This window comes from Plutella xylostella, chromosome Z (assembly GCF_932276165.1).
Source record: "Plutella xylostella chromosome Z, ilPluXylo3.1, whole genome shotgun sequence".
In the NCBI taxonomy this organism is placed as follows: domain Eukaryota; kingdom Metazoa; phylum Arthropoda; class Insecta; order Lepidoptera; family Plutellidae; genus Plutella; species Plutella xylostella.
In genome coordinates this window covers 15,709,154-15,731,501 of record NC_064012.1, presented here as the reverse complement: position 1 = coordinate 15,731,501, position 22,348 = coordinate 15,709,154, and the positions used below count along the sequence as shown (strand labels likewise).

The following is a 22,348-nucleotide window of genomic DNA, read 5'->3' as shown; positions in this document are numbered from 1 at the left end:
AATTTTATTCACTTTCCTAACCTATCCTAGAATTCCTTGAGCGTGTGTCCTCCCATAGAAACTGAGCGTCCCCCAGTAGGCGCGGCGTATTCCGTTATACAGGGTAACTCCTGGCTGGGTGTGGTATACCATTCATTCATTCCTTCATTAAATGTACCGATTGTAAAGGCTCTCGTTCCTATTTTGCCTAGCTAGAGTAATCCTCCTGTGCCGTATGCAGCTCTTAACTACACATTACACTAAATACTTATACATAATATGAAACTACACTTTGTCAGTGTTTATAGTAATCGCAACTGATTGTCTGATACAGGGAAAATAGCAAGAAAAACACCGTATTGTTCTGTCTATCAAGAGGGTTACTCTTGTTTATCAATAAACTTACGATAGCTACCTGTATTTTTTGTTATTGTTTTTTTATTATATTATTTTGCTGATTTTTTTGTTATTGTCAATGTGTTAAATAAATGTTTCTTTATCTATAGATTTTGCAATCGGAATTTTTATGCAAATAGATAGAGCAACGATAGAGATGTTAGCGCAGCAGCTCCTGGAAACTTAATTGTTCATAGGCTAGAGCTACCCCCTCAACGGTTACGTTAAGAATAGTGCAATTACGTATAGCGCCAAAGTATTTTTTTTACAGAATTTTTTTTTTCTCCTTTGTGCAATGTGACATCGTAAGTTGCTCTGTTACCTACGCGTTACGCTGCCGTGAATACACATAAAGTATGTTTTTAACAATGAGGTTATTACTTTTATAAAGTAAGTAAAAAAAACCTCTCCAAGGTCACAACCGAACCTATTTTGATAAATCAAATCCAAAATAAGATTCAAAAACATTTTAATGGCAATGCCTTGTAAAGCCATTAAACCAGGCTATGTCTTATAAATTATAAAGTAGGTAAGTTTTTACGCATTATGATCCTTTCATGTTTTTCATTCCTCATGTAGGTATCTTTATGTTACGAGTTTGGTACATCTATCTCTATATCAGATTGTTATCAAGTATTTCATCCGTATCCGTCAAGTATTCATATAACGAATCCGAAACGAAGTAACATTTACGAAGTAATTAGTGTCCAATTCAATACAATTTGAATCCGTGAATCGTAGTCAAAACAAGTTAGAGGGCCAGTACCTACCTGGTAAGTAAATGTTTCCTGATAGATGAAATTATTCCCAGACGAACCCCCGAAGCCCCGGCTAAGTGCACGAACACGAAGCTTCCAGACAAACGCGAGGAAACCGAGGTTTATTTAAAGTGCTCGCGAAAACCGAGAATGCCATTATTAAAATCTACGAGAGATTTCCTTTTACACTTACGTAAATGCGGTGAAAAAATTATCCGGCAATATGCAGCTGTTGAAGCTGATAATCCGTCCATTATGTCCACGATCCCGGCCGGGGCCAGCAGGGCCAGGGGATGCTATTTCCGTCACGCGCAGCGGATCACAGTGCTTGGTGATGCGTCCGCGTCATAACTCCGAGAGATTATTCATCTTTTATCACGGGTCACAATACCAGGTTTATCTGGTAAACTGAGCTCGAACCCTTTGATGCTGGATTCACGGGATTTCTTTTGTAATTTTCGCGAGAGTTCATGTAAAACTGTGAGAGCCATGTGGGCGGATCTGAGGCAGCATGAGCGACAGATCTTTGCTAACACCTTCAAAGGTATCGTATACAAGTAAGTACGCATAATAATACGTTGCGTATGTATTTGTCTATTCTATTTTCTGTGCGTGTAAATATACTCTCTCGAATGATGAGTAAAAACAGTTTTGTAATTCTAACTTATTACTTATATTTTTTTAATGTATGGAAAACATCACCAAAAACATACATTATTTAATTACAAACAGTTGGATGCTTCAGACCACGTCATGTGAACTTTGAGATGCACCCGAGTGCCGTAATTAATTTCGCACAAGTTGTGTGTGCGCTGGAGCATTTCCCCTCATAAGTTAAATACCAATACAGAACTACTGAACTACTGGCGGTGGATCCTGAAACTGACCGGAGCTTTTGAGAGTTTCAGCGGTGTAAAGTGTACGTCAATGAAACACGAGTGCTGAGCTTGTACTGGTTTTTATTAATCATCATGCATACCCACATCTAATACAATATCCGACATCCCCCTTCTTATAAAAAAAATAAGCACGGTAGGTATACATGCATAAATATTAATTTCATAACAAATTTCATAAAAAACGAATTCATGTACATATCAATATCAACATAGACAAACTGCAGGTACAATGATAAGTTTATTTTGTAAAGAGCAATTTCACAACAATTTTATCTTGAATATAAAGTGGTTGTAAGTTTATAATATATTATTAGGTATATAAAGGCAGTAAGTTTATACTTACCCAAATTGATTTAGATAGAACATAGTTACTATTCATAATACATGCAATTAAAATCATTAAAATAAAACAAAAACATTATAAATACCTACCTACTCATTGACTTGTGTATTGTAAATTTGTAACTCAATGTTACCTATACCAGCTCATTTCATAAGGTTATCATGAGAGAAAACTATGTAAATAGAACCGTAAGTACCGGAGCAAAATTTGTTAGGTATATTATGGTTACAAACTTGCCTTGTGGAAAGGTAGGTACTTTAATAAACATTGACAATCAATATAATAAGGCTAAATAAGATGACCTTGAATGAATCATAATCATAAAAAACAGCTACCTAGTTTTTGTGTTCAATCTCATGCGATTTTTATTACAAATAACAATAACAAACAAAATAACTAGTAGATTTTAACGTACATAACTGAATAAGAATGTAATGCAAACAATTTGATCAGGTATTATATTGATAACATAATATTAATTATTTTATAAACATACTCATTTGAATTAAATTGAATCCTCATTATCACATTTCATTAAGTAAGTAAAATTATACTTTTGTGCTTAGGTATAATATTAAACATCAGCAATTATATCATAAATTATCATATCATTCAAAAATTTATTAATTAATAAGTAAGTAAGTACTTATTCAATTATTACATTGTAAGTAATGCTTGAATTTAACATATAAGATTATAAAATAAAATTAAAATTCATTCCACTTATAGTTAGTTGATAATATTCGTGATGTCCTATCCTATCGTGCCGCAGAGAAGCCGTAGCGCTCAGGAGGTCTCACCGCCCTGCCATAACGGGTTATGTGAGGATCAGCTGTTACATTAGGTACATGAGGTGGCTGAAGCGGGACACCGGGGCGGGGGGGGCTGCGCGGGCGCGGGGACCCGCCACTCTCAGGCGGTGCTTGTTGACGCTGCGTCATCGTTACTATATCGTCATAGGGGTAGCTATTGTTATCATTATACGTACGCGATAAGCAACGGTTTGAATCTTCTATTAAATGTCTACGATTTCTCACTATAACGCGACCAGACTGCATTTGTATTGCGTATGATCGTATTCCTTTTATACTTAAGACCACACCATTTTGCCACTTATTATTTAACCATGCTTTTACCTTTTGACCTACTTTCAATATGGATAAATCCCTAGCACTTTTGTCATAATAATTCTTCTCTTTAATCTTACGACTTTGTAACTTTGAGCAAACGTTCTTATGTATTTTAGGTTGCAACAATGAAGGTGAGCATGGAACGATACTTCTAAGTTTTCTATTATTAAGTAATTCGGAAGGTGATGGCAACGAATTATCAATTGGTGTGTTTAAATACTCTAGGAGTGCCAATCGGAAATCCGAATTATCATAACTAGTCTTCTTTAACATGTTTTTCACTGTCTGAATAGTTCTTTCTACCTGACCATTGGATTGTGGATACCTAGGAGATGACATCACATGTTGAAAGTTCCATTCGGTAGAAAATTTCCTAAAATGCTCGCTATTAAATTCCGGGCCGCCGTCTGTCATGAGAATATCCGGTATCCCGGTTCTACTCAATATAATTTTCAGCTGATCGACAACGGACTGTGACGTCATCGACTGAATGTTGATAACTTCTACGAACTTACTATAATAGTCAACAACCAAAAGATATGTTTGATCACGGAAGTGAAATAAATCCGCTGCTACTTTAGACCAAGCCCTATTCGGAATCTCGTGTTGTAACAATGTCTCTTTTACGTTTGCTTTTCTATAGGTAAGACATGCCTGGCAGTTAGATATCATATCTTCTATCTGAGAACTTATGTTAGGCCAATACATAATTTCGCGCGCTCTCAATTTGCATTTTTCTACACCTAAATGGCCTATATGTACTTTTCGCAACATCTCCTGCCTCATACATTTAGGTATAATAATGCGAGTACCTTTCCAGACTAACCCGTATTGAAAAGTTAATTCGTCCCTAACACACCAGTAACACCTAATTAGGTCATCAACCTCATTTTTATGTGTAGGCCATCCCTTTCTAATAACGGTTTTTAATAATTGTAACTCACTGTCATTTTGTGTATATTTTTGTATCTGTAAAAAATGGGAATCAGTGAGAGGATTATGGATGGCCACCGAGCACACCTGCGCCTGCGCATCGAGGTGGTCGCGGGGCTCGAGGTCACGGTCAACACTGTTGCTATATGAATGGCAGGCGCGCGATAAGGCATCCGCTACATATAAATACCTACCTGGCTTATATACAAGAGTGAATGTATATGGCTGTAACCTCATAAGCATTCTCTGCAGACGAGGAGGTGCGTTTACAATAGGCTTGTTTATTATGCTAATGAGTGGTTTGTGATCTGTTTCTATAGTGATATCCGTACGACCATATATATATGTATAGAACTTTTCACACGCAAACACACAAGCAAATAATTCCTTTTCGATCTGCGCGTAGGCCTGTTCCGTTTTATTTAGGGACTTTGACGCATAACAAACAGGTAACCCCTCCTGCAGTAGGCATGCCCCGAGGCCGTTCTTACTAGCATCTACTGATAACGTGACTGGTTTATCTAAACTATAGTATTGCAATACAGGCGGGCTCGACAAACTCTGTTTTATAGCTTTGAAACTAGCCGCGTGCCTATCCGTCCAGTGCCACTCAATATCTTTTTTGAGCAACTCTCTTAAGATTGAGGTTTTATCAGACAGATGTGGAATGAAACTGCCTACGTATGTCACCAGGCCTAGGAAACGCTCCAAGTCCTTGACGTTTTTCGGTTCCGGCATGTTCCTTATTGCCAATGTGTGTGTATCATCTGGTAATATACCATGCTGACTAATTTTATGACCTAAATATGTAATTTCATTCAATCCTATCTTACACTTTTCTCTATTAAGCTTTATATTTATTTTTCGGCATCTTTGTAGCACTTGGTGTAGACGTTCGTCGTGCTCCTTCCTATCTTTACCGTATATGAGCAGGTCGTCGACGAACTGACATACTCCTTCAATATCCTCAAAATGTTGTAGCAAAGTTTTGTGAAAAACTTCAGATGCCGATGATATACCAAATGGTAATCTTAAGAATTTGTATCGTCCGAACGCCGTATTGAAAGTACAAAGGTCTGTGCTATCTTCATGTAATTTATACTGCCAGAAACTCTTTTTTGCATCTAACGTACTAAATACTTTAGCGCCCGACAATTTAGCTGTTATTTCGTCGAGAGTTGGCAATTTAAAGTGCTCACGCCGTATGGCTTTATTCAGATCTTGCGGGTCTAGACATATCCTGAAGTCTCCGTCAGCTTTTTTAGCTAATGTCATGCTACTAACCCAATCTGTTGGTCCTTCTACTTTGGCTATGATACCTTGACTAACCATTTCTGACAATTTATCTTTTACTTTATCTTTTAATGCTATTGGTAACTTTCTCGGAGCATGTACTACTGGATTCACGTTTTCTTTAAGTTGTATTTTGTGACATCCCGGCAAACAACCTAATCCTTCAAACACGTCCGAGTATACATCCAAAATTTCAGTATTTCCTGAGTTTTTTGAAATAGATAATATTCTTTTAACTAAGTTTAGTTCCTCACATGAACTTCTACCTATAATTGGGGAGGAATCGACATCTGCTATGATGAATTTGATTATATAAGTGTTTTCTTTATGAACTACCTTAATGTTGCATTTACCTACAACTTTGATGGTATTTCCTGAATATCCACGTAATTTTATAGTAGTTTCCGTTAGCTCACTCTCTGAAATGCCAATTTCTTTTAAAAATCGTATAGGTAATATATTGACATCAGCCCCGGTGTCCAACTTAAACCCTATTGCATAGCCATTTACTAATAAAGTTGTACACCAATCATTATTAGAGTTTACATTATATATTACCTGATCACTGGATTCACCATCAATAGCGTAAACTTGTCGTCTACACATCTTAGCATAATGATTGTAACGGTTACAATTGTTACACTGCACACCATAGGCTGGGCACTTATATAGCTCATGATTTATACCGCACTTTGAGCATACACTTTGCACTTTATTTGCACTAGAACCTTGGTAGGGCGGGGCGGCGGCAGCAGGCGGCCCAGGGCGCCCCTGAGCACGAGCGCGCCCGCGGCCGCGCCCGCGCCCTCGCCTGCGACGGTCACGCGCGTCCCGCGTGCCGGAGGCGTGCTGCGCCTGCGCTGCTCCACACCGACAGCGCCCCGACTGCACCCAGCTGACTGATCCTTCGCCTGATCCCGGCTGCTCCGAGCAATCTCCATTGTGATGATTTACCTCGTGGACGTGATGACTCGACCTCTCAGTCTTGATACTGCCGGCCTGAACACGTGACAGCTCAGCCAACCGACATATATCGAGGGCTCTGCTCAGTGTTAGATCCGGTTCTCGTAATAATCGTTCTCGTAATGCACCATCATTAATTCCGCAGATTAGGCGATCTTTAACAAGCTCGTCGCATAGATCTTTGAAATTACACGTCGCCGCCATTTTATTCAATTCATAGACGTATTGTTCCGTTGACTCGAAATCTTTTTGCTCACGGGTGAAGAATTTGTGTCTTTCCACTGTAGTATTCTTTTTAGGTAAAAAGAATTCATCAAATTGAGATAAGACATCGCTCAATGACTCGCTTTTCTTCTTAAATTGTTCGTAAACTTCGCGACACTTTGGACCGATGACGTGTAAAAGTATATTAATTTGGACTGTTACAGTCTTTTTTGATAGTTCACAAGCTTCAAAATAAACCAAAAATGATTTTTTCCAGTCTTCCCACGATTTGCACAGATTTCCTGACGTTACACTCGTTAAATTATTATCAAATTGAAAGGCCGATGGCGGCTTTAATACGGCCTCCATTTTTATTTATTCGAAATTTACTTTTTATTACACTTTTATATTTTTTATAATTTCTACATTAACGGCACTTTTGTTTATTTGTTTCTTCTTCGTATTTTAAATTTGTTACGTTAAATTTTTATTCCGTACCGGCTGCGCCAAGTAAAGTGTACGTCAATGAAACACGAGTGCTGAGCTTGTACTGGTTTTTATTAATCATCATGCATACCCACATCTAATACAATATCCGACAAGCGGAACTGCACCGCACGCGCCCATTTACATATTGGTGCTTGCGTCGGTTTACCAATCATATTTGTACTAGTGCTATGATTATTAGGCTTTCAATATTGCCTATTAGTAAGTTTCAGTTATTGATGATATAACCTGCTATTAATATCTTTTTAATTATAAATGACCAAAATATTAATATCTTCTAAGCGCATCGATGGCAAACTTGAAGAAATAGACAAGGTTTTCTCAACGTGGTGAAATATTAGTCACATTAATGGGCACTAACTGAGGGTATACTCACTCAAAGAGGCTCCTTTCATGCATAGCAGTAGCAACACATAGGCACGGAACTTCACAGGCCCGTTACATAATAAGGTTAGCGTTAGGATATGACCTACAAGAACGTGTCGATACACCAGCCAATCTATCAGGCGACCGCCGTCAGAAACGAGTAGGTGATAGTGGCTTAGCCATAGTTGCTCACGGCACAAGTCGGCCGATAACTGAGTTTCCGCCGCCAGGTGTTCCGGCCGCGCGCTGCACTCGCCCTAATGCCCGAGTACATTCAATTTATCTCCTCTGTCCGATCGCATCGCCTCGCCCAACTTCATGCCGGCGCAATACGCCGATTAAACTGAAGTGGGGACACGTGCCTTACCTAATGTGTGTTCCTAGAAGCTCCCGTATTGCTCCGTAAACACATACTTCACCAAGCACCCTCTAAATACTCGCTTGATTGCTATTAAGCCTTAATTTGTCTGACTAAAACTGAATAGTGTTTGATTTTGTGATGTTTATTTATACTTGCAAGCGAGGCAGTTATTATTCTGAGATACTTGCAATGTGTATGTGTGTATCTGAAACAATATCTGGCGGTGGAATCCCACTCTCAGTGTCTTGCCGCTTTGTGTCTCGTTTCATAAAAATATTAAAGCGAGGCGCCACGCGAGCGATGCGATGTGAATAAGCGACAAAATTGTCTTGTCAAGAATAATTTCATTCTTCCGTAGGAGCGGGTATGTTGCTGCCGGCAGCGGGTATAAACTATGCGATATACTGTCGACTTTATTCTAAGATTGTCGAAAGTAATCTTATTCTTTGGAGCAAACGTTTAAAAAAAGAGTGCTTTCACTTCTAGAAAAAATATTTTCGATGGACTTGCATACGCTTATTATTATTAGCGTTCAGAGGACCATGTATTTCTAAATTTTACAATGACAACGGTTCCAAATGGAAGTCATGCATGGATGCAGGACATTATGCGAATTAATCCGTATATTTTTTAAAAAGCTATAAAACGTGACGTACGTTATCTAATTATCTCTATTAACAAACAATTTAATATAATAAACGTAATTTTGATTACGATCACCTAGCAATGTAGCCCATTAATTATTTGTAATTATTTAAATAGTGTGGTAAAGCAAACACATTATTTAAACGGCTATGAAGATATAATCTACATTCACTAATTTGTATTTAACCTAAATTAACTAAGTCAAACCTCAACTCAGAAATTGTAGTACATTCTGTAACTTTATGGTTGCATTTATAAAATAAATGTTGTAGCTACTGAATATATCTCGTCTGTATATTTTCGTTCTTTATGACAAAATGAAATGTCCACATTTAGTTAGCTAATTTTTACTCTTATTTCACTACCTTTGAGCGGGAGCACAAAATTGAAGACATGGTCGGTATTTGACAAATATGATGCATGTTCAAACAGCGTTGGTGTTGCAGCGGAGCGTGTATCGCGTGGCAAACATAGCGCGTTTCATGTTCGCAGCAACTCGCAACCCGTGCATATTTACACAGCGGCGGCAGCGGCGGCGGCGGCGCGCGGCGCGGCGGTCGGCGTGTTGCGCGCCATGTCACGCGTAACTCATTAAAATTACCCAAATCTAAACGGACTGATTAATTGAAACGTGCCGAGCGCTTCCAAATGAGTGCGCCATTCCCCGGACAGAGTTGCTGATGAACTTTGCTGTAGCTAGGCCACATGTAAGCTGTGGAGTTAATAGTAGTTTAGGAGGTTTTTAAAAGTTTAACACCGAAACCATTAATTGGTTTTTTTTTTCATTTTGTTTACATAAATAAGGTTTTGTGAAGGATTACTTACAAACGCATCATATTTTTATTATAACGTTCGTACAGATACAATTTTGCCGCATCGTCCAAAATAGAGATCTTGCCAAGAGAGTATATCTTATCTCTAAAATACCTGTAAGATACTTTTATTTATTGTTGGCAGTTCACAAAGTTGTAAGTTCCCGGCCGCGCGCTCCGGCCGATGTTAATAACTCAAGAACATAAATAAGGTGCTCACCGACTGAGCCATGCCTAAACGCTGCATATTACACGTTGTTGCATGTTACACGGCTCAGTTCCCATTAGAATCGACTAATCTGCGCCGCTGGTGTCATGATTACACACTGCAGCGCGGCTTCGTTTAACGTTGCATTAAATTTCAATTACCATGTGAAGCGAGTCGACAAAGCGCCGTATCGCTTACAGCCGTCAGCGGCGGATGCGCGAGGAACATCAGACGCTCGCTCCAGTCCCAACCACCCTGTATCACTTGCTCTAACTAATGTTCCCGAGACAGCCTGCGTCTGACGTCCTCATCTTATGACGCCCCGAGTTTGCGCGCGCGGTGCAGCGAGCGCTGAAAGTTTCGCTTGACAGCTTCATGCCAAACTTGCCTGATGCGACTCGCGGTAACCACGTACGTTAGTTATTCCACTACATTATTTGGAAGTAAACCGCAGTCCCTTAATGTAAACATGGATATAAATTGTGGTCGATTCTTTATATTAATAATATCTAAAGCTTTCTTATTTCTGTTATTTCTGTATTGTTTTACACGTTTGTAGAACAAATTCAACCTATATTTTGTGTCCATAGTCATAAAATGAAAATATTCGCTTCGCTTTGCCTTAAAACATATTTCCGGAATGTAAACCGAATGTATCTCTCTACAACTTTTTTGCCTGTCGTCCGATTTTGACGATCCGAAGCTTACATTCTGCCCAACAACGTGCATATTTTATAAGTGAAACCGCACAAAATCCATTCAGTATTACCAAAATATGCGCCAGCAAATAGATAACAGACAGACAGGCGAAAAAAAGTTATGTTGGTCTTATTTTAGACTAAAATGCAGACTCCATTTTTAAGTCATAATTTTCTTTGTACACCGGGTTTATTACATGTTCTCGTATACATACCTACAGTTATATACATGCACCACGTCTGTACATAACTGAGCTATTTACTTATTAAATAAACAAAGCTTAGGGCAATGTCTCCTAGGGCTGTAATGAATATCTGATGGTAATCAATACTTACTGAAAACAATCTCGCTTACATACGTGTATGTGTCGTGTGATGTTCCATCGCGTATGCAAGTGAAGGCTGTTAGCTGTTAGCGGCAAAGTGGATCGATCACAGGCGATAAGTGACACGCTGGGGAAAGCTAAAAGGATTAACGACGGGCAACTAGACAGGACCATGGCATAAAATTGTACGCCTAGTGTAAGTTTTATTCATTTACGCAAACGGACGCGTCTGACGCACGTCAACGCACTTTGAGTTACACGTAAGAATACTCCATCTTTTTTCGTTTGGAGGTTAAAAAGACAGTTTTATAGAAAAAAACATGGATCCCAAAATAAACGTGTGACAACTGCGTGGGACATTTCGATTTGCGGGCGTCTCGGGGGCGGTCGCAGCGCGATTGGATGTCAAGTTCAAGTCGCAGGTCCCGGGAGACGCGATGCAGCCACGCCACCGATGCGGCCTGGTGGGGCTCTGTAGCTTCACCAGACACGGACGAACGATAGTTGAGCTAGAGCTGTGCTACCTCAGTAAGGCCCGGGTCTCCTATTTACTCCGTAGGTCGCGTCAAGTGTCACCGCCGTAGGCCGCGTCACAACGCTCATTATGTCTACGCGCCAAACGTCGGCGTGTGAGGGAGACCGCATCAGTACATTTCTATAGTGAGCATCGTGACGCGGCCTACGGCGTGACGCTGGACGCAACCTACGGCGTAAATAGGAGACCCGGGCCTAAGGTAAGCTTCAGACGCCATGCAGAGATGCGAGTTCTAATCCCGCCGCTGACATGTACCATGAGTTCTTTGGAATTTAAGAACAATTGTATACCATGGCTCTTACGGTGGAGGAAAACATCGTGAGGAAACCTGCATATCTAGATTTAGCACTTCTAGATATGTGAACCCACCAGGTCAGTATGATGAGAATGGTCCATGCTTAGGAATGGTCCAGCTCGGAAGAGCCAGCGCATATACGAGTACTTCACCCTCACTGATAATAGAATATGTACCTAATAAAAAACAAAGAGATGTAGTTGTGGTAGCTCCGCAACTTCGTTTATCGTAAGGTAGAGAGACCCCCTGACGATGATGCAATCCGATACTAAGTCCGTGGTCGTGTGTCCGCAGCCGATATGTATCGGTTTATGGTTCATTAGTAGATATTTATTGCAGGGCACACGGTTCAATTTCGATTTGTTGGCTTCAGTCAATTGAGGTGGAAGAAAGCGTTTTCCACTATCAGTAACTCATTTTATGAACTCCTGCAATAATAATTAAAATGAGTTTAAACATTTTAACACCATATTTATGACACAAAGCAAATTACAGTCGGAGCCACGACTGAAATCTTTAATAGTATCGTTTATGGAAGCTTACGGTAAAATCTGGATCTAATCTGACATTTATTTCTATGAGTTGAGTTTCACACAGTACCCCTTCCTCATTTATTATTTAAGTCATTCCTCCATCTGAAGGTTGAATGGATGAGATCGCTTTAAGCGATAAGGCTGCCTTGTTATATCCACTGTATAACTTGTAATTTTCTGTGTTCTGTTTAGTCGATAAAGTAGTATTCTATTCTATGTCATCTCATATTAACTACGAGTGTGTGAAGTCCCCGAAGTCGCTAACATTGACATAGAAGCGTAGCACCAGGGGCATCGCTGTCGCGGCAGCCTTCCAAACTACCGTGTCGCGAGGTCGCAGTACGCCCCCTGGGACTGGAGAATGTAGTTCGAATGACACGCGGCGCCACCGCTAACCGAAGCCGCATGTCAATTAATATGTTATATTATGCCCGCGTTGTGAAGTCAAATCATATTGGTTTCCGCGTCGCTACAAGAACAAATGAAACTGAATAAGTACTCTACTACTATGGCCAGCTACCGTACCTTCATCAGACATTAGCAATCAACAATCCTTTAGCAGCATTATTCATTTGTCAAATCGAATATAACTTGAATAGATCTGATAAATTTAATGAGGTAGTAGGTAGATAGGTAAGCAGTTGATAAGTTTCAGTGATAAAATGTATTTGAGTAGTGTAAATTAATCTGATAATATACCTGCGGTTTATCGTTTATATACATACGTGTGTCTGAATTGGAAAAAAATTCACAGGAAAGCCAATCACGACTAATAACTGATGATTGTGACTAGGTAGAAGCGTTTAAGTATTTGTTAACTCTTTGAATACCAAAATTTTGAGAATGGTATAAATTTAATTCATAACTCTTTTAATACCAAAACTATCAGAATGGTTTAAACTCCGTACCAAGTTCGGTTGCGGCTTCGGCCTGTATGTTCTCTGTTCATAGTGGATTGTAGTTTGTAATGGTCCCCGGTGGGAGCTGACTTGCGGAGCCTGGCTTCACCTCGAAGACATGGCACTGCGGCACCTGGAGGGGCACTCTAGATTGACAAATAACGATTAAACGGCAGCTGGCATGCCACTGAATGTATGAATTGCACCACATCCAGCCAGGAGTTACCCTGTATCACGGAATACGCCGCGCCTACTGAGGGACGCTCAGTTTTTAAAGGAGCAATAAAACGAATGCAATGGGAGATGGCATGCAACTGGCACGTTTACTACAAGAAGTGGTGTTAGTTTTTCGTAAACTAGAGTATTATCCCATGCTAAAAGGCGCACAATACAATATCGGCCAGTTTAATCTCGATATACGAGCTGTTACATAAGGGCTTTGTTCAATGTTTCAGCGATTGAAGTGCCATCCCGATTCTGCCTCCTTTAAAATAGTATAAAATATTTTAAAAAATAGCAAAGCTGTTAGTATCTTTTTTGCAGAGCTCAAAGGATTGCCGGGACCATTTAAATAGAATGATTGCTTCAAACTTTCCACTTGACTGCTGCTGCATTGGAGTTGGCTGCAAGGGAAAATGTTTTCTATTTTTCCACTCAAGTCAGCAGTAGATATTTCGCACAAGTCGGGTTCAGAGCTAAAATCAAACTACTTACTATCTACCCTATATTTATAAGAAATATTTTGACCCGAGAAAACAGCTAGATGAAATATTTTTTTGCGACAACTTTGTTACTTGCAAACTAATTTTTTAAATGGATCAGTAGGTACCATTCTTTGCCACCTTTTATCATCTGCGTACTATTTGTCAATTTTCATGCCAGCTTTCTTTGGCCACAAATCATTACAACCTGTGCTAGGCCTGTAGACTAACTAATTAGAATAAAGGGTAGTACCAGTACCTCCTTACAGCGTGTAATGTGTGTATTCTGTCGGAAGCCATGGGCACTCCCCGCGGCTCCCGAGCGCGTGCTGGTGGATCAGTTGAGCGATGCATTCCCTCATTAATGTCATTAGCCGATCCACGGCCGGCGGCGGCGCCGGGCCGACTGGCTCGTCGAACTTCAGTGCAGAGGTTTTATAACTTTCGTAGCGGTCGAATTAACGCCATATTCAGTTAGAAAAAAGAAGTCTACATACATTATTTTTATTTCATAAATCATGGTTCATATAGCATTCCCAGTGGAGCCACTTTGTTTTGTATGCCTGAAAACATAAACATTCATAATTCTAGGTGTACAGATATTGTGCTCACATATCTCTTAGTTTTACCATGATACTTTGTTGATTGTATAAGCTATAAATGCCATTGACTAGTTAGTTGGCAAAAGCGATGGCAATGAAATTCGCCGGTCCTCGCTCGACATGCCTGTCTTAAGCAGTGAGTCCGCGGGCGAAGGTCGGGGCTGCCCGGCCGGGACCTGCACTGCTCGTAATGAATCACCCTATTAGCTGTAATTCTAGCCTAGCTAATGCCCTACTCACTAATACACTTGTTAGTCGACCGTATTGACGCTACTTGTACATATTAATAGAACTATAATGCTTGTCCGGTTACATCGGTGGTTTGAAATTTAATTGTACATTTTTCCGGGAGTGCTGTTCTGCTGTTTCCAAAAAACGTTTTCTTTAAAGTTTTGAATGGTAGTATGTAAAACTGTAATGCTTTTTGAAAGTCATAATTTTTCATATATAAATATTAAACACAAGAGTTTATTTATTTTGTCTGGATTGCCGCATGTTCAATATGAATGGTAAGTCTAAAAGCAAAGTCTAGTGGCGTAACTAGATTTGCAGAGAGACAGAAAGCGAGAAAGCTCACCGACTCGGCACTGAGCACGTAACTCCTATTTATCTTTGATTCCAGAGTAAACTGTACATGTCGCTACACGATCAAGTGATCGTTAAGTCGAAGGTTGAAGTCATGTGAGCTCAACTCATCCATGTATCATCGTGATCAGTGCGTTCCCTCGGCGGGGCGCAGGCCTCCTGCAAGGAGTGTGGCATCTTCAGCATGTGTCTTGTCGCATCCATAAACGGGAAACTCGTTTTCCTCATAGTGCTTCATTAATTTTAAAGATCATGATATAGCTAGTGTAATTTTAGTAAGGAAATAAAAAAATACATACAAAATCAAGAATTACCTACATAAAGGCATAATTATGCTATAGACTCTATGCTATAGAGTCCGAAATAATGCTTTTTTATCTACAACTAAATTGTTGCTAGAAAAGGGAAGTTATTTGATAGCTCGCATTCACACTCGCCCTTGGCAGTGGAGCAGGAGTGTAGCACGTCTCAGTGTGTGTGTGTGTGTGTTGATCTGCCCCAGTATGTGTGTGTGTGGTGCTGCCCCACGTCTGCCCCCACAATGCTAGGCGACCAGTTGTTGATTATTTATGCATACGGATTAGGTACCACCCAGCTTTGTCTGCCCCATACACATAATTATTAATTATTGGCCTCGCAATTATATAAACTAGTACCTACTCGTATTATTGTTTATCTGGATACATAATGCATACCTAGGTTATAATAATTATTGATATTTCCTTCTACAATGGTTACTTACTTATAGAATTTTTATGATGATCATCATGATGCCGTTCGTAATTGTCCACCGGTGGATGTCAATGGGCTCCGCAAACACCCTTCTTATCTTGTGTCACAAATAAATTCCTCTGGACTAAAAGACAAGGCTTAAAGCCAATAGGCAGTGTCCTGTTTGACAAAATTAATGAGGTATAGCAGGTAATTACTTCACAGAGTGCTTATTAACAACACGACAAAACTTTACAACGCGATCCAAACTTCGCAATTGGTGGTTTTAAAACGCCACCGTCTGTTCGAAATGAATCTTTTAATTAAAATTCGTTGCTTACAAAGCAAACTCGCTCTCGCCTGGTGGGTAGTTAGTTGTTACCTGTGGCTGCAGTCAGAAAAATGCATACTTCTACATCAGAGAACTACTCAGCGGTAGAAATGTACGAAACTTAATTATTTCAACGTGTATATTAAAAAGAAACTCATATTATTTTTAACAAACTTGTGTAGGTCCTACCTTGGCCTGACATAATGCACTCCCCTGATCTTCCACATATACCCTTGTATGTAAGTGAAACCCGTTTCTCAGCTTGGCGGGACCATTAACAAGAAGTTAAGAGCGCTCCTGCTTTAACTACGACTGTATTTTTTATTATTTATTTATTTGGATAAGCAACAGCGATATGCTATAATAATCTTAAATATACTTTAACTAATAGTAGATAAGCTTACCGCCTTAAACGTTCATCACTATGACACAATAAAATATTGAAAAATTGTATTAATGAATGACATTATATTAAACGTACTTATCTAGAGTGACCCTCCAGGTCATCCCGCCGTCTTGGTCCGTCCCTGCGTATTTAACAAATATAACCAAACCACGTGTATTTGTTAATAGCATTACTACAACGACTAACCCTGTTATTTATAAGTTCTTTGCCAGATAGCGACAAAAAAATTCAATAGCTAAAACGTTCAATAACTTATTTATGAATAACAGGGTTTAATCACAACTGACATCGCCGTACGATTGAAGCGCCTTTGTGTGGCTTCCTAGACCCTGCCCGCGGCCCGCTGCCGGTCTCCACATGTGAATCAATGTACATTATGTACTGATAGTATATACAAATATTCTTGTCATCTAACAAAAGACTTGGCTTCACCACGAATTTAATTCGAGTTTTACTTGTTGAAAATAAAAATATAATTGTTTGCACTACCGAGATAGTCTCTTGTGTTTGAGTAATTCCTAATTTATGTTGCTACATTAAAATAATCTCCTTATTGTTAGCTGAGCGTTTAACACTTAGCCGTTAGGACATTCTATTTACAAAGTTCGCTTTCCTTTGACAGTTTTTAATAAAAAGCCATCGCGGTTGTTTTAATGTGTTTTTAATTGTTTGCGATTAGTCTCCAGAGGCTATTATTGCGTGGCTGACGGGACCGCTGCGTCTTTACAACGTAATGGTATTAAGGCTAAGGAAATTAGTGGTGTGACGTCATCGCCTTGTTCAGTGTCCGCCATTACATCGTCCGTGAGAAATAGGCCTGGGTCACGTGCCCCACTTGCGGGCCAATGGGGGCACTGCAATGGTTCTGTTGTACTTACCTAAACTACTTTTTGAATGTAAATTTCGTGCCCATAGGATTGTAGCTTGATGCCTCTCCATTCATTGTACTAATTGGTTCGAGGTAACTTTATCTGAGACTGCCAGACAAAGTATGTATTCCAGCAGTTAGCAGTTGTAACTTGTACCTAATGCCTATACTTAATCTTGCTTTAATATTCAATGTTATCTGTAGCTAAATCCATGTGTGTACAGTAAACTTGCACTGCTACAAAGTAGTTAACTATTCTCAGACCGAGGTTTAGGCTGGGTAGTCTAGGTACTTGTGATTTCCGCCGCAATACGTTGCTAATTGGAAGCATTGGCAGTACATAGGCATTAGGTACCTGCTCCCAAACCAATATGTATTCAATATGTTATAGGAAATTGAGTAATATCGCGTATCTGTCTGAAGTGTAAGCTCCTCTGGTAAGTTTAGCAATTTAGGGGCGCCCTATTCTCTTATAGTTTATAATAACTTCTAATAAGCTACTTAATGGAAATGTGAAAGTAAAATGTGTTGGGTTGAATTTGGTTTTGTACTGAATTAGTCTCTTATAGTTCATAATAACTTCTAATAAGGTACTTAATGGAAATGTGAAAGTAAAATGTGTTGGGTTGAATTTGGTTTTGTACTGAATTAGTCAGTACTTTTGTTTGTACTTACCTACTCATCTAGTGTATGGCAAGATCCGTATAATTACATATATACTAACTAAACTACTAAACTAAATCAAAATAAATAAGTAGGTACTTTTGAAAGAAAATATTTTAATGATAATGATACATTTGTCCATACTCTAAAATTTATTTTGTATTTACCTCTCGACCCGTTTAGCCAACGAGACACAGAAACAAGTTGTCCATCTCAATCAAACTAGAAGTAATTTACTATCTGAGTTGATCCCCTAAATCACAATTTACAACAGTTTGAGGCAGTTGGCTGTTTAATAAATAAGTAATATATGGCGTATCGTATAAGTATTATTTATTATGTACTAGCTGTTCCCGCGAGCTTCGCTTCGCCTTAAAAAGTTTTCCCGTGGGAATTCCGGGATAAAAAGTAGCCTATGTTCTTTCCCAGGGTCTATACCATATGTATACCAAATTTCATTCAAATCCGTTCAGTAGTTTTGGCGTGAAAGAGTAACAGACAGACAGACAGACAGACAGACAGACAGACAGACAGACACAGTTACTTTCGCATTTATAATATTAGTTAGGATAATCGTATGTTTCGATCGATTGTTTGTATGTAGGTGGACGCCTACTACTGCCTGTGCTTGGTATTTAAATAAAACATTACCTTGATATTGAGTTAATTCGTTCGTCTCGTTTTATTAAAATACTTAAATGATACAATCAAACCAAAGTTAAAATCGTCGATTAATTCGCTTAAAAAATGAAAATCATAATTTTGTGAGGAGTAGGTTATACAGAAACATGAAAAGAGCGAACCTATCCAAACCACATACACGTCGAAATTTAATCATCACGATGGTTTTAGCTGTGCGAAGTTTGATTCCGCTAGTGCTAACACCATGTCAGAATCCGATTCCGGAATATAGATTGTGTATTGAGATTGCTTACTGAATCCGAATCCATTGCAAAATGAAGTGATCTCCTGTGTACTCGAGGGTTACTCTACGAGTATGCTGACGAAAAACTAACGAATGAGAGTTGTCGTACAATCGGCACGTTTAATACGACGAGTTTGAGTCGTGGCTGGCGAAGCAGCGCTCCGGAACTTTGTATTTCATAATATAGAGTGACCCCCCAGCTGGCAGTGATCGTCCCGGATTAGACAAAGGGCCGGGTTCCTCACACGTGTGTCCGGGATGTATTGACCAGCAAATAGCCATAAACGAGTGATACTGCCTTCTACTGACCCGGTACAATGACGTTTCATTTCTTGATCGGGTTTTAGCTCTAGCTGCTCGATAGCTATAGCTTATCTCCTACAGTAAAATGCATACATAATACAGTGAAACCTGGTTAAGTGGGACCTGGATAAGTGAGAAACCTCCATAGCTGGAACTCATGCTGAGGTCCCAACACTTTGGCACTGAATTACCTCTGTTAGTGGGACGAGGAAGCCTCTATATCTGGGATTTGTTCTTTCGATTTATCATCATAGTTACCTCTATAATTGAGACAGCGAGTAAATTTTATATGCATAAACCTCTGTAACTGAGATAACATTGTTTTACTCATTCTTATTGTACCCACAAATTCCACACGCAATTCCAAGTAGGTACGTAAGTACAAATTTTGAGCTTCAGTTCAATGTATTTATTTATCAATTACCTTCAGTCTTAGTTTCGCTTTACTGTCATATAGATGTTTAAATTTGAAAATTGCCAAAACGAAAGCTACAATCGTTATCATTACGTGAAAAACTGAAGTTAATATCCGTTTATGAAAGTGGGAAGACACGCGAAGAAGTATGTGTATAGTATCTTTAATACTTATGAAGCTAACGATACTGCATGGGACGGTATTGAAGCGCTGGTGTAGATCGCAGTGGGCAAAATGGTTCTGCCATCAGACGATTGGTCATCACAGCCACAAAGACAATCCTGCAAACGACAAACCTGCACTGTCTTCTGTTTTCTATTGTTAATTTTTATTGTATTACATAATTTCATAAACTTCATTAAATAACTTTACGAGCTTATGAGGTGATCTTACTGAAAAATAACAATAAAACACTATGAAGTCACTTTACTAACGCAACACTAAACTGTCTCTTTGTGCTTTCTACATTTTACAATATAAGCTGTTTCTCCAGGCAACTCTTAGTCGCCTGAAAAAGTCTTTCGTAAGTTTTTAAGCTGCCGTCCGCGGGGTTGGCGGTTAAGAAAGTTTTCCCACGTAAATGGAAGTATGAAAAGTGGCATTTAGTTAGCAAAATGGCGGCCTCCAGTGGCGCGTGGTCGCGGGTGGCGGGCGAACTCGCCGTCCCGAGTCCCGGGTTCAAAGTCGACGGTAATTAGTGGACACGCCGTAATGGGATTTCGCGCTCCCGTCCGCTCCTGCAGCCAACTACAAAACCGCGAGGTTTTACACGTTCGTATGGAAGGCGTCAGGTAAAAGACAGCGAATGCTCTTTGACATGTTTTTAAAAAATATATAGGTATATTATAAAATGGAAATTGTATAACCAAATTCGAGCCTTGATGAACAAACCAGTGCGTGGAATGAAAACTGGTGCTCGTTAAATTGCTGGCCTATTGGCAAAATATACTGCGTACAGTAATTTTTGAAAATGAGTCAAATGAGGGATTAATTAATAATGGCGGATAAACTGCGGCCGGCCGCGACTGTGTGTTTTTGGATTTACTGCTCCACCGCGTTATTGTCAACACAATAAAGTCAATTTACCGATGAATATTTATCAAAATATCTTTATGCTTGATTGACTGGTGTGGCGTAGGTGTCACATCTAAAAATAAAAGTGCAAGCGATTTTAACTAGCCCTCGCTGGGGTTTTTTCAATAGAATATTTGATACGGTCGGAAGGCATGACATATTTTAGGATTCAGCACCCTTCTGTGCAAACGAAGCGCCATTGTTGTTTGACCTGCTGTCACTAGTTGGTCACAGGGGGGTCACTCTATCTAAATCGACGAACGAACGGACAAAAATTGACATGCAATCGGCACGCTTACTACAACAAGATAGAGTCGTGGTTAGTGCTGCAGTTTTGTTTAGCCGAGTCTACGGAGCGCTGTGCGAACCACGACTCTATATCGTTGTATTAAGCTTGTCAATTGCGGGCGTTCCTTCGTGGATTTAGGGAGTGACCCCCCTGGTCAGTCTGGTCACGTCACAAGACTATTTCGTATGAGGGAGAGGTTTTCCCCGATATCAACTAATGTCGTTCAAAACATGTAGGCACCCTTTTTACTACATCCTGTATCTTATTGACAATATTAGTTTATGTTGACTTTGAGACCCATACAATAGGCAATTATTTGTACGAAAACCGTTTTATAAATGATATTTGTCTATTTGTAAAATAATCAATCCTAAATACATGTCTATACACTATATAATACATGTCTTGTCTATCTTAAATACACATAATACCATATTGTTAATTTATGTAACCTTAGTACCTATCAATTTGATTCAGAGACTGACGATAGAAATCCATAGCTCTCATAAAGTCATACAGTATGGAAAAAAATTTAAAAAAATAACAATGGAAAGCACAGGGGAGTAGCTACAGGGTGATGCAGCAGCGACGCGCATATCGACACTTTTGACAGCGCCTGTTAGCTGCACCCGCGCCGGTGATAGTGATTGATAAAAATCGGTTATATTGTGCCGTGGCCACGCGCGTTGATTACGCTGTGATTCACGCCAGTTCACCAAAGCTGGCACGTTTACAGTATATGCAATTTTCCTGTACAGTATGTTTAGCGGCGCGTCACACGTGGCTGTCAGTAACGGATGAATACAAAATATATCACACAGAAGCAAAAGTAGGTACCACGTCGCGCCACGCGCTTATTCACAGACACCACACAAGCGAGTTGAATGTGCCAGCTTTCGTTAACTGGGCTATACGATTTTGTGAAGCTGCTCTGATGCGTTTGTGTAGAGTTTTTGACTGCGGTGACGCAGACCGACACATCTGTGTTTCAATAACACCCCCCTCCCAACTAACATCGTAGCGTTAAAAAAACTCTCATATAACTTGTATAATGGTTCCATTCGAAAATTAAAGTGTTAAGACATAGCTGTATAAGAGTGTAGGAGAGTGCTCTAACTCACTTATAACCACGAAAGAGGCCCACGATTTTGAGAGTAAAGGCTTTAGAAAGTCTGTAAAACGGTGTCATTGAAGTGTTTAAGTTATAAAAAGCCTGTAGTACGGTGTCATTGAAGTGCTAAAGTTACTATTGAAGAGCGTTTAATCACTCTCAGCTAGAACTTTTACCGGTATAGTTGTGGTTGTAGAATGCTTATTTGACTCCCTGACTCTTATTTGTTTGGTAAAAAAGGGTTAAGTGAGTATGTTGCCGTTTTTCGAATACACATTTAC

At 39.5% G+C, this 22,348-nt stretch overlaps 2 protein-coding genes across 2 annotated transcripts in view; one reads left to right on the top strand and one right to left on the bottom strand.

Moving 5' to 3' along the window:
• Window positions 1-22,348, top strand: part of LOC125491308 (alpha-mannosidase 2) — a 76,910-nt gene that overhangs the window by 35,347 nt on the left and 19,215 nt on the right. The gene's annotated exons all lie outside the window — the stretch shown is intronic.
• Window positions 3,066-7,370, bottom strand: LOC119694698. The gene is made up of 2 exons (XM_038121572.2): window positions 6,290-7,370; window positions 3,066-3,179 (listed from the first exon to the last, which is right to left on the bottom strand). Exons 1-2 carry the CDS (start codon window positions 7,265-7,267, stop codon window positions 3,162-3,164), a joined length of 996 nt encoding a protein of 331 aa, XP_037977500.2. The 5' UTR covers window positions 7,268-7,370; the 3' UTR covers window positions 3,066-3,161.